The 18,154-nt window shown below is 39.7% G+C and overlaps 1 protein-coding gene across 13 annotated transcripts in view; it reads left to right on the top strand.

Moving 5' to 3' along the window:
- tspoap1 (TSPO associated protein 1) overlaps nucleotides 1-18,154 on the top strand; it is a 96,796-nt gene that overhangs the window by 33,066 nt on the left and 45,576 nt on the right. For all 13 annotated transcript variants that reach the window (XM_033610604.2, XM_033610587.2, XM_078172390.1 and 10 more), the window contains 4 exons: nucleotides 5,544-5,651; nucleotides 6,026-6,154; nucleotides 9,643-9,819; nucleotides 10,641-10,835. In XM_033610604.2, coding sequence (XP_033466495.2) covers nucleotides 5,544-5,651; nucleotides 6,026-6,154; nucleotides 9,643-9,819; nucleotides 10,641-10,835 — 609 coding nt within the window. The remainder of the gene's footprint in view (nucleotides 1-5,543; nucleotides 5,652-6,025; nucleotides 6,155-9,642; nucleotides 9,820-10,640; nucleotides 10,836-18,154) is intronic.

Below are 18,154 nucleotides of genomic sequence, written 5' to 3'. Positions count from 1 at the left end.
CGTGACTGATAACATGCTGTGTATTCCAAAGGGTGGAAGTCGTTAAGGTGATAAGTTTGTGGTATTCCTGCTCTTGGTCGGTACGTTTTTCCTACACAGAACACAACAAAAAATGAATTTAAGCTACAACTTTCTGCTAGTTGTGTCTGAGCATCTCTTCAGTGACATTTCATGGTGTTTTGTATCCTTTTGCCAGTGACTTTGTGTGGTGTACTTTAATAATAGCATCCTGTGGTGTGTCACCTCTAATTTTGCTGTGACACTTCTGTACTTCCCCACTCCTAACTGCGCTGCAATATGAAATCAGAGACAGAGCAGCCCTTTTAAAATACTTATTACATCCAGTTTTTTTGTGCTTTTCTACCTCTTGTGTAATAATGTAGGACTTGCTGTACTTACTTGAGTGATTACTTCAGTTCTTTCTTTCTGAATGAAACAAAATAAGAAATTCCAGAAAGAAGGAAATAGCACTGAAGTGAACCATTTGTGCTGCTGCTTCATGAAAAACAATAGAAAATGTGTTTGGGACGAACAGAGTTCTTCCCCAGGATGCCGTCGGGGCAAAATGATACAGTAAACTCACTATTGACACATCAGAGGACCTGACAGTGTTACATTGTGAACAACGAATACGCATTGACATCGGTAAAAGGAGAGCTAGTTAATGTTAGATCTCTGCAGCAGGTGGCCGCAACTAGCTGCTGACAAAGATTGCATTGAGTTACATTAAGATGTATTTAAGTTCTTTTCAGTAAAAATGAGTACTGGGTGAAGGTAAACTACAGCCTTCTTATGATGTGTTCAAATGTAATCTTGTAAAATGTAAATTTTGGCAAGAAATTTTAATAGAATTGTTTGATAGAGAAATTTGTTTTCACAGCATTATAAAATAGATATTAAAAAGAAGGAAGTATGAGTTATTATATATAGTAAAGGGCTTTTGAAGCTGTTATTTCATTAAGTTGTTCTTTATAATGAAGTTTTCTTTGTTTCCCTGGCAAAAAAAGGGGAATAAATAATGACAAAAAGAAAATAAACAACAACAAAACCCATCAGTATTGGCTGTCGGCCTAGAATTTCACTATTGATGCATCCCTACTTGAAAGCTTTGCATTATTAAAACCTTCTTGTTTCCTTTATTTTCACCCTCTGTTGTTCCTTATTTTTTGTTACTGTTTTCATTTTGAACACGTTCCTATTTATTGACTTTACCTGCTTGAATTTGTATTTAACGTTTTCCTGCTATTGTGTGCTACTTTTCTCAAACGGATCTGCTTCTGTCATGCCGCAAGCCAAATCTCCCATGCAGGACAAAAAGACAGAACTCAAGTGAACTTGTAAACTACTGAAAGACCTTTATTGTCAAGCACCCTACAAGAAGTACTGACGCAAGCACTGACGGTGGCCACATGCTCTTGAGGTTCGGTAGTGTCATCAGATCTGTTTAAAAGTAGACACAGTGAACTGAGTGGATGATGAGATGCAGGCAGCAGTTGATGAGAATCACACTTTAAACTGTATAGTTCTTAAATCCTGTGTCATTCCCTCTGATTATGGCTCGTTACAGCACAGCATGCTGCAGGTGTCCCAGCTGTATTCTGTATCATGTGGAAAATATTCATTTTTCTTGGTACAGTATTCATATTAAATGTTGTAAAGAACTGATGCTTAAATATAGTGTCATTTAGTTGTCGGTTGCTAGTTAGAGTAGGAGTAAATAGTTTTCTGTTTATGCTTTAAATGTTTGCACATCATTATAGTGGATACATTGAAACTTAACATGTCAGCAACACTTTGGTTAATGTGTGGTTAGGTTTAGGTACAAAAAACAAAGAGATAAAGATAATGTTTTGGCTTAAAATACTTGGTTTTAGTGGCACTTCAATGGCCAGAAATGAAGCGATATCTTGGTAGAAAAACAACAGCTTTTTGTGGCACTATACCGCCAGTAAAAACAGCAGTGGGTTCCTAAAAAACACCCACGTTTGGTGGCCAAAAAGCAGCTGCAAAAACAGTGATGCGTCGCTTAAACACAACCAGTTTTGTTGTTTGTTGCTCCTTAACAGTGGTCCGCAGCTTGGCAGGCATCTCGCCTAGGTGTCATACCATCCACCACTCCCTCCACCTCCAGATGAAAAAGTCAGCTCATACACTACGTCAATTTAGAAACGTTGATACGTATGAGACATGCAACTGTGATGTATTCATGGTTTGCAGAAACCTACAATGACAACATTTTCTTCTGCCGACTGGGCTGCCCTAACATTAAGGCACAAGAGATAAATCAAACCAAGACAGTCGAATAAGTACCGTCGCCTGAAAAACCCATGTATCATCAACAAAGCAAATGGCCTGGTCATGAAGTGCTGTTCATAGGGTTTTACCAGCTTCACACTTTTCTGTGCAGCTTTGCTATGTGCCCTAATACATCATCTTAAGAGGATGAGGAGATGCTCTCACACACCCTGCCATAGGGTTAGTGTGTTTGCCTCTGTCTTTCTGACCGCAGAAGAAAGAGTGCACACAAAATGGATTGCTAGATTTTTTTTAAAATGGCACCCTTTATGTTTTGACCTTTTTTTTTTTCAGTCAGCGCTAATCGCAGTGACAAACACATTGCATTTCCTGAGACTTCCTCACAATAAATGCCTCCCTGTGTTTGAATGCTTGAATGTAGTTAGATTAAATGGCTATAGCAGATAAAATGTGACAATTAATTTAAGTCTTAAGGCTATAACTTGAGTTTAAAGTGAGTGAAAAGCTTCAGTAGTTGCCCTGATCATATATTTGAGTTATGCTTAACCAGAATCATGAGATGACACTTTGTGCCACAGTTTCTCAGCTGATGCCAAGAAGTGTCTAAAGAGAGCGTTCAAGTTGAAGGAGAGTGTACTTGCTGAGTCACTGCCTTTATTGATTAGAAATGTCGTCCATGAAGCATCTTTTTTGCCTGTAGTGACAAATAGTGATCACAGCTTTGCTTTGACTGCAAGCTAATCACAACTTATTTAGACAATATTGGAAATTTACCAAAACGAGCACTTAATTTGGGCACTTAAAGGATTCTGCAGCCTTGATATGGAGGTTTAGGCAGATCGTTTCTTTTCCTGTGCTACTATTTCTGCAGTTTTAATTTGTATGGTGTTTTTTTGTGCGCGTAATTTCCCTTGGCAAATCATGTGTTAATGATTTCAGTGAAAATATTGTGTCTGCTCGTCTGCATGGTCTCACTGTGAAAAACATATGGTCTTCCTGGCACTAGTTTGTAACCCACTAACTAGATATTCAGACAGGATGTCTAACGTTACCATCACAATAGTCCTGGAAGATGAACACTCCAGAGCCTCAGCTGCCGGTTTAGTAAACAGCTGGTCATTAGTGTCGACTTAAATAACAGGTACAGTAGCATTAAAAAGCCTCCAGGGAGCCGCCAGATTCCCCATCATCTGCAGTTACCAAGACTGGTAACTGGATTTTATACTGCATCATGTTATCTGAATGTGTAATATATTGTTAGTCTTTGTGCTGTTAGACATGTGTCCTTGTTTTAAAGGGATATTTAAGGTTAGTAATGGGTTCCTGAGAGTGTTACGGAGACAGGCTTACTGGCGTTTCACATGTGGAGCCATCTGTGTGCTTTCTCATGCTGAGAGATGCGTCGAGGCCCTTTCCCTCATCTGTCTGTGGATGCTGCAGTAGTAGCTGTGGTTAGGCACATGCAGACCAGTTGACCATAGGTAATGTGAGGCAGTTTCACCTTTTTTTGTTTTTTTTTGTTGCTGAATGTGCTCCACTCTGAGGACAAACCCTCCCCTCACCTCCAGCTTATCTGTTCACCCTGTCTGTCCATCTGCTGTCACTGCAGCCGTTACATTTATGTGTGCCAGGTCTGCTCTCAGCCTGTCCGTCTGAGCCTCGGGGCTCATTTAGAGCAGCGCTGTCACAGAGGCAGGGTGCCATCGTTTCCATTCAAATAAAAGAGCAATCTGAGGTTGCAACCACTTACAGGTTTCCTCCACATGAACAACAAACACAGATGACAGTCTCAATCTGTTTGCGACATCTACTGCTGCTTGTTCACAAGATAACAAGCTAATTCATGCAACACGCGAGACTATTACACTATATAAAACTGCTATGAAATCTCAAACATGTATTCATTACAGCATATGACACCTGACTTTGGGAAATAGCTGATGACTTTCTCAGTTCTTATTTCTACCAAACACACAAAACAGACCTGAAGCGTGAGACAAATTCATATTAACATGCTAATGTTTCTGTCATGTAGTCATCCTAAGAGTAACAGTAAAGTTGAAGTGAATTAAGGCAGGACTGTTCAGCTATATTGTTCAAGGGGCATATTTTTATAAAGTTAAGGGCCCCGTGGGCCTGACATTTCCCCTAGAGCTGTTATTCTCCTTATGTATGTTCAGTTAAAACTTTTATTTTATAACATTGCTATAGTAGCCCGCGAGTACTCAGCTCATAGATGGTACATTGTGATGATGTCAGAGATTTTTTAAATCACTTTTCTGGTCTTACGAAAAAAATTTTACAAATATAAAACCACCATGGCTCAAAAATTCAGAATAAAAAGATTCTTAATTGACAGTTCGAGGTGTCCTGTCAACAGTTAAACAGACGTCGCTTTTGTAATGGTGGCCTGTGGGGCAATTTGCTGTGAGACTCGGCAGCTTTCCTGGGGGCCTGACGTCAACAGCGGCATGCTTTCATTCACAGTAGTCATGTTGTGATTGGCTGTTACTCACAACACAGGAGTGCTCTGCTGGTTTGAAATATTTATTGTGGCAAAATGTCTGTCATTCACGAGACTTTTTTCCATCTCCAGGTTCGAATTTATTTTTAACAGAACTGACTGGTGGGCCGGAGTTGCCCATTCAGGAGTCTAGTAGTCCTGACGTAATGTTTAGCACACAGCTAAAACAGCGCTGAAGTGGCTTTGGGACAGTTCACTTTACGTTCCCGAGAGGAACAGCCAAAGCCCGGACTTGCAACCGAAACAGAAATCTATGAATAGACCTGAAGATCACAGCTAATTGGTATTACTGTCAGAGTTGAAAGAGCCTGAGAGCATCTGCAAGGTAGAGCATGTCATTATGTGGTGCAGGGTGTAGATTGATTACAAGAAATAATCTGAAGTTAAACACATAAAATTGCAAAATCAAAGTGTGTCAATACTTTGTGAATTGTGAATGTCTCTCCAAAGCTGCTGAGTTGGTGTGGTGTAATAGCTGCCCAGTGGCAGTTGTAGGTTGATTGAGTTGGTCTAATGAAAAGGCTTTTCACTGAGCTGTCATCTGTCAGCCACCATTAGATTGCAGTATGTAAACATCGGCTGACAGCAGAGGGAGGCTTTTCTGGAGCTCAGAGAGGGAGCAAGATTTTAGCAATGCTAGAGAAATGAAACCTGATACACAGACACACTGATATTCTTCATTTTGTGGTGTTTAATAAAAACAAAATAAAAAAACAGCAGTTTGTAAACTCTGCGTTTGCCTGTGTTGTGCTTGTTTTTCCAGAATGGCACTGACTATGGGTTCTTGGTGCGTCAGAACTCTGAACTGTTGCGAGCCCTCGATGAGCTGGAGAAGACTTGTACCACACTGAGGGAGGAGAATGGCTTGCTGGTAAGACTAAAAATAAACAGACAGTCTGTAGTCTTGACTGAAGGCTTCCTCGAAAGTAGGGCAGGTGCACAGAAACAGCGAATGAAACAGTTCAAGTACGCATTGTTTCAGTTTGACGCTTCTGTTTCTTTTCTTTCATTGTCCTTTATTCAGTTTATAAATAGATAATTATTTTGTCAGTGTGTTGCCTTTCCCCCTTCGTCTTTCACTGGTAACAAAAGCAGATACACAATTAGAAGGTGTGTTACTGACTCTTCAAACTATTAATAAGCCGTTCTGAAAAGCTGTTTTCGTGTCTCTCTTGTTTGCCATTGCTGTGTTTGCATTTGCTGCAGGCATTGTCTGATGATGGTATTTGTTTCCCATGTGTTCAGCGGAAGAGCAGTGCCCCAGAGACGGAGGAGAAGGTCAGGCGGCTGAGGAGAAAGAACACAGAGCTGGCTGTTCTCGCTAAAAGGCTGGAAGAGAGGGCTCGAAAACTGCAGGAGGCCAACCTCAGAGTGGTAAACTGCACACATTAAAACACCTCTAACAGTTTGACAGCAGCGTGTTTGCCCTCACTGTGACCCAAATGCTGGGGAGTGAGTCATTGTCAAGCACCACCATCCAAATCACCACATCACAGTAGTTCAGCATGTGATGAATGGGAGCCTTGTTGAAAAAGTCCCCTATTGAATAATTTAATGCATCACCAGAATGGCTACATGAATTCAGTTTTCAGTAGCAAGTCTCTCGGGATGTAATGTCTCTAGAAAAATAAAACAAAGATTATATAAAGCAAACTAAAGATCACACACAGAGGTCAAGGATGAAAAACATTTTAACTGCTCATGAATCATTTCTTGAATGCAATATTTAAAACCTTTGTTGATGCCAATTCCTCCTGACGGACTCCATCGATTACTGTCTTGGTTTACAACAAAGCTTTGCCTGTTAGGTGTCATCTGCACTGCTATATCCACTTCTTTTTTCAAATCAAGTATGATAGTATACATATAAAGTATCTTTCTATATCTCACAAATTAGTAGTGAAATGAGCTATTTCTGTAGTGAGCCTGGCAGTGTGAAATTAAGGCATGTATAGACGAATCGATGCACTCTGATGTCGATCAACCAATTGGTGATATTTGACTCCATGGCACACTTTGAATGACAGCTGCCTCAATTGCATAATGAAGGAGAAATGCATTAACAAATATTATATGGAAGATAATACAGAAACAAATAAGTTACGTGAAAGAAATGCAAAGAGAAATAATACATAAATAAACAAATAAATAAATGATGACATGAACAAATACAATAAAATGAATAAAAACATGAAGAAAAAAAAAGCAGACTCGATAAATAGATTTAAAGGTCCAGCGTGTAGGATTTAGGGGGCTACACTGGCAGAAATGGTGCATAATATAATGAATACCAAGCTTATAAAATGTTTGCTTGACATCTGTTCACCTTTTTGCACCCTGACGAAGACCTTAGGGTCGAAACCGGTCAGTGTTTTAATGTAAGCAGCCATGTTTTTTGAATAACGGCTTTTTTTTACTTCCCATATATTAAGTATGTTCCCTTCAGTGTATAATCACCTGAAAATAACAATGGCTGTGTTTTCGTTACCTTAGAATGAGCCGTTTAAATCGACATACTTAGCAGGTTCTCATCCGTGTAGTCCGCCATCATGTTTCGACTGTAGCCCAGAATGGACAAACTACACACTGGCTCTAGATAGGGCCATTCACGTTTTCGCTTCAGCCACCATACTTAGCACCCCCCTCCACGATGAGATGAGCAGCCTTAGAAAAACAGATTTTTTTAGCCTGAAACTGTTGTTCAGTGTTTTTACCAGTTTAAATCACCAGGTCCATTTCTTTTGGAGAAGAAGGAGAGACCTTTGCTGATAATTTGGCTCCCGATAAAAACCTCTGAACAGTGAAGGATCATTCGTCCAGTCATTTACTGTATTTATTTACTATTCTGGCAAATAAATGTAGCCTCTTAAAAAAATTACACAAACACCATAATAAAATCAAGTTATAACAGTTGTATCATGCATGCAGGTGTCTTTCTCTGAAGTCAGCAGTAGTATTATTTTAACAGAGGAGGGATCCTGACTGTGAAGGGGCCTCCAGTCTCTCCTTGAGAGCAGCAGTGAGGAGTACAGTTATCAGGCAAACAATGGAATGACCATCTCTCTCTGTCCTGGCTGCGATGTTCGCTGGCTGCTGAGTATTCTGAGTGCACCTGTTCACCAGTCTGAGGAAGAGACCAATCCCCTCCCCCCTCACCTCCTGCTGCTCACTGAAGGGCACGGCAATGTAGTTCAATAAAAAGTTTACAGACTTGTAAGAGCTCTGCCCTATTTATTAACTGAGTTAGTTTGCTTTTTTATTTGGTATTACGCATTTCGTTAATGATGCATCCCTCACAAAGCAATAAAAGCTCAGAGTAGCTGGACACTGGTATACCTACCTACCTACCTACCTTACCGGGTTCTGTTTATGATGCTGTCTGATGTATAATTTTTAGCTGTTGTTTGCTGATCTTCATCTAAAACCATTGTCTTCACCAGGACAGTACTCTGCTCTCCTTGTACCACCTGCCAAAACAGCAGCCATCCCTGCATACCACCATGAGACTTAAAGGGACAGTTCACCCCAGAATCAAAAATACACATTTTCCCTCTTACCTGTAGTGCTGTTTATGATTCTAGATTGTTTTGCTGTGAGTTGCTGATATCGTAGAAATGTCTGCCTTCGCTCCAATTTAACAGAACTAGATGGCACTCGACTTGTGGTGCTCAAAGTGCCAAAAAATAATACATATGAAAATGTCTCTAGACCTTGTTGTGAGCAGTTTCATGTAGGAACTATTTTCTTGTTCTGCTTTCATTAATAGTCTACTTATACTCCTGGTTCAAACCCAGGGTGGGGGAGCCCTTCTGTGCTGAGTTTACATGTTCTCCGCATGTCAGTGTGGGTTTTCTCCAGGTACTCCAGCTTCCTCCCACAGTCCAAAGACATGCGGGTTAATTGGTGACTCTAAATTGGCCATAGGTGGGAATGTGAGTGTGAATGGTTGTCTGTCTCTATGTGTCAGCCCTGTGGTGACCTGTCCAGGGTGTACCCTGCCTCTCGCCCAATGTCAGCTGGGATAGGCTCCAGCCTCCCTCGTGACCCTCAAGAGGATAAGCGGTTACTGAAAATGAATGAATGATTATTATTGTCACATACACATACTATCATATATTAAGATATACCTCTAACATATATGCTACCAAAATACTGTTATTATTACAATATTATTACTAAAATTAATGTCATTGTAGCTATTGTCATCACTGTCTGTCCGGCATCTCTCTCTGTCTCTCTTTATGTATCATTTTGTCATATGGATCACTTTAAATTTATTATGTTGATCTGTTCTGGACTACGCAGAAAGAAGCGTGCAGCTCAGCTGAGCAGGACGCAATTAATGATTACATCTCATGCTGTCACAAGCACAAGCCTCTTGAGTAGATGCACGCTTCCTTCTGCGCAGTGATAGGGTTGGCAGGTGTAGTTTGGTAGAAAGAAAATAGTTCCTACATGAAACTGCTCACAACAAGGTCTGTGGATTATCTTGAGTAGCTGAGTCATGATTTCTGGAAAGAGACATTGCTGTTGAGTTTTTCAAATGTGTTTTTTCTGCGCTTTGAGCACCACAAGCTGAGTGCCATCTAGTTCCATTATACTGAAGAGAAGACAGACATCTCTACAGCTGATATCTCCAACACTCGGCAACTCACACCGAAACAACGTAGATTGATAAATCACACTACAAATAAGAGATAAAATATGTATTTTTGATTTTGGGGATAAACTGTCCCTTTATTGTTAAAAGAGTTTGGTTTGTGTAAAAGTTTAAAAATACTTTGATGAATCCACGCCCTTCCTAAGATTTTAGTTTGTCCTACCTGCTGATTAATACACATTTCCTTCTTGCTCTTCTTCAGGTGAATTCCCCGTCACTGATGAGACCCGGGTCAGTGGAACAGTACAAGAGGGCATTTGCCCGCCAGCGAGCTCGTGACCTTGCCCAGCACGCTGATGCACTGCTGTCTAAGGACAAAGAGATAGCTGCCTTACAGCAAGAATGCAGAGAGCTGGAGGCACGGCTGGGCACCACTAAGGTATTTACAGCACATCTGCTCAGTGACTAGTTTGAACTCAAGACTGAACCACTCTTCATAGTTTTTACCCCAGTGTTCCTTCTCATCCTTCCTGCCACACGCTCATAATACCACAAGCTCGCTCTCTGCTGGACAACACGGGTACTACTCATCCCCACTGTGTCCTAAGCCAGCATTACAAAGCTCTGCGTCACTGCTGATGACTCGATGACAGTGCAGGAATAGGCTGCCTTTCAATGTGCCTGTATTTAATTACTGCTTCAGTGACTTAAGAGCTCATTTAGTTGATTGTGAACATCTGTTGGGGTTAATAATGATGGGTCTTACAGGGTGAGCTGTCTATTGATCTAGTGAGAGTGTCTGTGCTGGATCCCGTGTTCAACCTCAGCACTTTCTCACCATTAGATGATAAGAGTGATGGAGAGAGAGGTTGGAGTGGCCTTCTCAACTTGACCGTGAAAATTTGAGCGCATCTGAATGAGATGACTTTGATGCTCTTTGAAGTCCATGACCCAGAATCAGTTTTACTGCATGTTTTAGTTTTTAGCTAGGAAGTGTCCCTTCTGACTGTTATATTTAGAGCTGTTGTTAGTCATAGGGATTTATAAACACAATATTTGAAGTGTTTTGAAGACAAGTGTAGGTTGCAAGTTTTAGATCGTAGTGCAAATGATTACATGTACGTTGTTGATTGAGGCTATAGGTCTTTGGATCAGTTTAGCGGAAGATGATTTGAAAATGTTGAACTAGCAATAGTGTTTTAAATTGATGATGTCGCTGTCGTACAACTGTCTTTGATAAACGTGTATGTGTCTGTGCAGGGCTCCCCTGTTCCATCTGGCAGAGTGGAATTTGAGAGGCTTCTCAGGGAGTCTCAGAGGGAGGTGCTGCGGCTCCAGAGGCAGCTGTCGGTCACATCATCCAGACAGCAGCACAACCACAGTTACGACCCCATTGGCCTAGGGAAGTGTGGGGAAATTCAAGAGGTGGAGGAGGAGGAAGAGGGGGAAGAGAAGGTAAAGGCATCACCTCATGTCAGAATTCAACTCCACACTGACCCCTGTTGGTCTTAAGAGAACCTGAAACTGATGACATCAAATCAACTGTAGAACATTTCAAGTCAAACATGAAGCAGTACTTCAGTGTCTGTGTCTCATTGGTAAATACCTACATGGAGTGATATGCTGATGGTAGAAGTGATACTAAAAATCAAGCAAAAAATATTAATATTAAATATTAATATTAAAATATAATGTAATAAGAAGAGGAAGGAGAAGAAGAAGAAGAAGAAGAAGATGGAGAAGATGGAGAAGAAGAAGAAGGAGAAATGTAAAATATTTATGTATTAATATTAACACTATTTCTTTTTTATAGAGATAAAATGAAATATACAGAGATGATAATAGTAATACAAAAGTTTAACTAAAAAAATGTCAAATAGAATAGAATTATGATAATAATGTTAAAAACATTGAAATTAAATTTGAAAATAAAATAAAGAGAAATTAAAAAAAATAGAAAGATGCTAAAAGTGATACAACAAAAATCTTATTAAGAATTAATGAATAATAACTTAACAATAATGATGCTGATGATGACTACCATTGATAATAATTATAATAATAGTAATTATTATTATTACTATACTATTATACTACTACTATTACTATAATATGACAATGATGATTTAAAATCATACACGAATACATATTAATGAATACATATTTAAATAAGAAAATTTTAATAAAACAGTGGCAGATACAAAAAATTTGCTTAAAAATAAATACATAAATAAATAACAAAATAACTAAAAATGCAACATACAGTTAAAAAAAAGAATGGATAGGAGAGAAATTCAAGAGTTCAATACTGTTTTTTTTTTTTTTTTTGCTTAATGAAAAGGTTTATGTGTTAAATAGATTTTACCCTGAGTAAACATTTCCTAAAACATGAAATCCTCATATAGTCTGGTAACCCATCAGAGACAATGTATGAATATATATTTATGTAATACATATGACTAAGCACATTCTGTCTCGGTCTCTGTGTAGTGTAGGGTTGGTTTGGAAAATACTAAAGCAACAATGCTGCATATCAGATCATGTTTTTACAGCTGGGAGCATTGATAGTGCTACAGTATTAGATGATATGTTGTTTGATAAAGTCAAAATCCAGCCCACTGAGGGTTTTTTTTTTTTTTTTTTTTTTTTATAAATCTAGTGTATGTTTACGTTGGCATGGATGTCGTTTTGCAGTGTTATATAATGGCTTGTCGTTGGACTCAAAACTAATCTGCCACAAGCCATAATGAGATGATTCCCTGCCTTGAACTTGGGCCTCATCAAAGATACCGAAGTCACACACCCTGATCCTCTCGTCGTTTAATACTGATCTTCTCTCTGTTCAGTTCTTAGAAGCAGCTCTTCACTGGTACAGTGATGCACACACGTATATCAGTCACTGGACAAAAAAGGAGAAAAATGCTTATGTAGAATCATGAATATATGAACAGGTTACATAATGCAGAAAGGATATTATTTAGAGCTGTGAAATTTAGTTAGTGTGTCCTTTTGAGAGGTCCATTTTCAGTGTATCAGTGTCCGTTTGCATCACATACAGACATGCATCTTATGGATGTTTTAGTAAAATTCTCCACTGCCTGTGAGGTAGAGTAAATTCTCTGCCTGTGGAGCTCAGATGAGAATGCCGATTGTGGTAATCTCTCGTTTGTGGGACGCACACACGCACTCCCAGTGGCACGCGCACACCCAGAAAGGGGCCATGTTGTGTGAACTCTAATCCCCTCTAACAACAGAATGGTACAGTCCAGTAATCCGCTCTCTGTTGCTGTGGCAGCGGTGAGAGGGTTTTGGGTGGTAGGTAAGACTCCAGCCGCACTAAAGACTTTTCTATCTTGCCCTGCTCTGGATAACTAGCAGGCCAAGGAAAGCCTTGACGTTGCCACAGATCACACGAAAGGGGTAGGTCATCTTTTGAGTTTTGTCGTGTCTGCGTGTCGGTGTCAGTAGTTCTCCTCGGCCAACCTCATATGTGTCTTGGATGTGAGGCTGAAGCCGTGCAGGACTCAAAGTTGACTCTGAAAACTAATCAGTGTCATGACGAATCGGGGGTGTGAGAGAACTGGCTCGAGGTTGCAGGCGTTGCATTTGTGTTAGATATTTAAATCATCTTATTCTTTAAGATTATTAGTATGTTAGTATAACTGTGTGACTTGCAGCTAAGGGGATTTTTCTTTTAGGTCTCATAGCTGTTGTTTTTTAATATTCATTTCAGTAAATCCAGTGCTAAATCCCACCCGCATCTGTGATGGACTGCCACTTTCTTACAAATTAGAAAGACGGGACATGTATGAGGCCTAGTCAAGGGCAACCTGTCACAAACCTGGTTTTATAACTGTCATATTTCAGAGCTTCCAGATGTAGATTTTAGACGGGCCGACTTAGTGACAGGGTGGTAGAGCGTTTGATTGGTGGACATCGATATGCTCTGTATTAAAAAAGAAAATCAACGGCCAGGCCAATCCATTAAGGTGCTTTTAAAAGAAGTGATCCAGTTACCCGTTTCAGTAGTCTGCAGGGATTACACCAATGTGCTTATGGCATTCAGGGCCTGCTGAATGGGATCTGACCCTGCTTTAGTACGCATGGGCCCAAGGTGTACTTGATCCTTTAGTATGCATGGACCACATCAGTGTGAAGTGTACACAGTGGCACCTCACCGTGTGAAACATGGTGCAAGCAGAGGTGAGCCTCTAAGCTCGGAGCTCATCTGACAAAAACGCATTCAGAGGTGCCTGCTGTGGCCTGAACATGAGGACAGACTGTAGACATGGCTGCATCCTCTGTCAGGCCACTTATTGAGAATGATGTATGTGGCTCCTTACACCTACAGCAGGATTTGAGTATTTATCTATCTATTGATCACTTGAGCCGAGGAGTTTGTGTTTTCAGATCGTTTCGGTTTGTCAGCAGGATCATGGAAAAACTTTTGGCCTTATTGTCATGAACATGGACACATGAATTATTTTTCACTTTTGTTAACATTGCAAGATAGGGCATTTGGCCTTGACAGAGGTCTGCGCTCTTTGCGTGCCCCTCTAGTTTGATTTAGAATGATCAGAATTATGTTTTTGTGCATGCGTTGTTAAATTATTTATGTCAGTTTTGTCACACACCCTCAGTCACAGTCACTTTTAAATGGGAGCTACGCCCATTTTTCAAAATTCACACATTATTCCCATGGTCTAGGACAGTCCAAAAATATTAGTAAACATGAACAACTCTCTCCCAAATCCAAAAAACTAGAGTGCTAAAACTCAAATTTCAGATGTCATAAAGCATAAAGTCTGGAGCTGCTCTCAAGATGATGAATTGGGAAGAAGTTCTAGCTGTTAGTGAGAGCATAACATGTTCTGTTTCACAACTGACGACACTACAATAGAATTAAAAACAATATTGTGTGGGTCCACAAAATCAGCCTCCCATTCATTGTCTATGGAGCAGCTCGAGACTTTGACATCACAAGTTAGAGTTATCCTTCTCGGGTGTCAGGCTTTGAGAGAGAGTGGCTCATGTCATGACGTAAATATTTCAATTTAAAGAGAAGCTCAGATCACCTTGTCACGTTAAAGTGGAAATTGTTTTTTGCTTTAACTGACCATTATGAAGTAAATAAAGATTGTGCAGTGTAATAGCTTTAGAAAAATGACACCATCTGTGTTTAGATTGGTCACCTATAAGACTCACTTTAACGTGCAATTCTTTCTGCCAGGATACGATACGTACGATCTCCTGGGAAAATGAATCCTCCATTTAAGAAAGCGTGTCAACCTTTGTGCAACCAAAACAAGAAAAGGATAGCACATTTGTGTTCCCTGATAGCTATCAATAGCTGTCCTTAGTTACCACAGAATTCCAATCTAAGTTCTTTGCAGTTACTGTCCCTAGTAGTTGAAATGGCGGATGGTTAAAGAAAAAGAGTCCCGCTGACAGAAAATGGAAAGCGATCTATGTCAGTTTTGTCACTTTTAAAACGTGAAGTATTTTTACTGTGACTGAGGAGCCAACCATCACATTTTGGAAAATCGGAAGAAATCTTGAATTAAACATTCTGATTTAAAAAGGTCTAGTGTGCAGGATTTAGTGGCATTGTTGGCAGCGGTGAGGTTGCAGATTGAAACCAGCTGAAACAGCAAGCACGTGCCAAGCGTGTAGGAGATCTACAGCCGAAATGAAAATGTAAATGGCACTTTCTAGAGCCAGTGTTTGGTTTGTCCGTCCTGGGCTATTGTAGAAACATGGCAGGCTCTGTGGAGGAGTATGTAGATGTCAACAGCTCACTCTAAAGTAACGACAACACAAGACTTATATTTTCAGGCCATTATAAACTAATGAAAACATAGTTATGAATTTTATATTCCATTTCTGCCGATACATCCCCTTAAATCCCACACAGTGGACATCTTAAAGAAGTGTAGATCATCTTGTCATATTAAACATGCGCATTAGGACCTGCTGTCCTGTCTGTCATAACACAAGCAAATCAAAAGTCAAACCAAAGTATCAGTTACAGAATGAAGGACATGAGCAAAATATTGAATCAAGCTGGAGCTGCTCTTCAAGCCCAAATGTTTGTAAATGATTTATACATTAAACTCAGTGCTTGAATGCATATGCACATAAACTGGTAAAGCTCATATGCGCCTCTCATAATTTCATACATTTTCTAAAGTAAAAGTACATACATGTTCCACTTCTTCACATTCCTCTATTTAAATAAAAAATGTCCCTCTGGTTTTAGCATCTTAGCTCCTGATTTGCCTTTTTTAATTTGTAAAATATTAGTGCTTGTTAGCTGTAATTGATGATATATTAATTAAAGTGTCAGATTTTCGCTCAGAGCTGCAGCCAGCTTTTGTTCCCGACAGCTCATTCTCAGTGGTGATTTAATTTGACTCCAGTGGCTTCAGGAACAAAGTGTGTTTGAATGTTTTGTGATATGTTTTAAAAAAATATCTCAGCACGTTGCATTAATCGCACTTTAAATTTGATGTAATGTCATAATTAATTGCTGGAATTGATAAGTTAGATTTGAAGCTTATGCTAACTGTAGCATTTTTTGAGTTAAACTGTTTACTTCCTGACTGACTGTTTAGCTGATAATTGCTCTTTAATTAAAGACCAATTGTGACACAATAAATCAGCAAATTAATGTTCTTGGGGGCTTTACGAGACAGTTCAAGAGCAGGGAACAGCTATACATGTATTTTATATGAGACCTCAAAAAACAAACCTTTAAAAAATGTAAAGGAAACCCCATTTTAGAAATGACTGCTGTTTGAATCCAATCCTTAATGTCCCCTTATAACAGGGCGTGTTTCATTATAACTGCCCAGATGTTTTTCTATCTGCAAAATAAAGCAGCTTTATATAAATGCAACTATTTCTTATCATTTCTTATAGATTTTAAAACCCAGTTTGACTGTTTGTGACCAGTTGAAACCAACACAAGCATGAAATACATAAATATATAAAATATTCTTCAATTGAAACAAGTAGTTGAAGGTAATAGATGTTTCCTCTGTTGGGTGATTACTGAAACAATTCTGTCCTTCACTGGTTCAAGTGAACGTGAAGCTCTGAAGGATGATTTTGCCCTTCTTTTTTTTTTGCTCAATAAGTTTTGATATTTATCTTTTTGAATTAGAATCAGCGCCGCTAAATCAAAACCATCTGAACACCTGTTAATGTGCAAATTCTCATCAGAAAGGGACGACACTACTGCCCTGACATGACGTGCACATGGAACCCCTAATTAATGTAAAAATATATATATGTATATTCTTCATTTTGTACCCCATTGACACCTGATCATTCAGCTCATGTATTTTAGCATGCAATATGCAATAAGATTAAATAAACAAGTCTTGATTCTGTTTCTAAAGATATGATAGTTTTGCTGCTGTATGTGGGACGTGAAAAAATGTCACAATGCATTTGCTGCAAAATGTAAAGTATACGATTTTATTGGTTGGAGCACCAACCTTTAACTCAGATGATCTTTTCTCATAATCGTCCATATGAGAAAACAGAATTAAACGCTGCACCATGACAGAGTCAGATCTCTTAAACATTCAGCACCTGTCAGGTCACACTGAGTTTGGTCAGGTTAGTGTGTTGGCACATAAACCTTTGAAATGATTCATAAAAGCCTACAGTAAGCCTCGGTCTAATGCTCTCCATGACCGTCCCTTTATTCCTCGTAGCATTGTATAAATGAGGCATTATGTAATATTCCTCCTCTGTGCTCATTCGTCGAGACCATGTCGGAATTATATCACACTGGTCGCCTGAACCCTGATTACATTTGCTTTGAAGTCATCATCGTGAGCTCCCACATTCCCTTTGCTCTTTTAAGGGATTTCACCTGTAGGCTGATGTCACTGTGCTCACAGTGTGGCTGAGGTTAAAGTTCACATTCTCCTTAAAATCACCTGTGGCAGAAGCTTAATGGGGTTCACTTGATGCCAAGAAGAGCTGCAAAAGTAGTGGAATAATAGTGAAAAAAAATGGTGATTGTTTGAATTTGCACAGGGATCTTTGGCCTGTGTCACTCCCACCTTGCCTGGCACATGGCTGCCAGATTAAAACAGCAAACTCCACACACTTAAGCTAACCCACTCAATGAGTATGAAGTGCGACAAGCTAATTAGCAATCACAAGAGGGCAGGCCGCTTTAAACAGCACTGAGCTAACACAAAGATTGGCATTGCTCCAGGATGCTGGGATCACCTGGCACCTCTGGGACCTTTCAGGACCACCGAAAAGAATCAGGGAGAAAGAAATCAGCAATTTAGTGCTCTCATTCCTGCACTGTTTTTGTACAGGGGCCAGTGGAATTAGTGCCTCCTGCTGGCCTTTCGTCACCACTACTAACACCATCTGGCCCCCTTTCCAAAAGATAAACCAGGGACAGCCTCGCTTAACATCACAGACATGACACTGATATGGTGCTAAACGGTCACAACAGGTCATCAGCCCCATACTGAGAGCTTTTGTATCCGCCATGATGTTTGAATGTACATCCCTGAGAAAACAAACCTCCCTGATGCAAGCTGCAGACAGATATTTAATAGTGTTGAGAGAGAAAACGTTTGTAGTTTTCATGCTGTAAGTAGTAGTGATATGTAGGGCAGAATTAAAGGATGCTGCGAATGGTTATCTTGGTATGTGTAGTGTTAAATAATACCAATGAGAATCAGCTTCCATCTTTGTGAAGTGAAGGGTTGTCCTCCATAAAAGCCAGCCTGTCAGTG

The sequence above is a fragment of the Epinephelus lanceolatus genome, chromosome 11 (genome assembly GCF_041903045.1).
Source record: "Epinephelus lanceolatus isolate andai-2023 chromosome 11, ASM4190304v1, whole genome shotgun sequence".
NCBI classification, from domain to species: domain Eukaryota; kingdom Metazoa; phylum Chordata; class Actinopteri; order Perciformes; family Serranidae; genus Epinephelus; species Epinephelus lanceolatus.
This window is presented reverse-complemented; position numbering and strand designations above follow the sequence as displayed.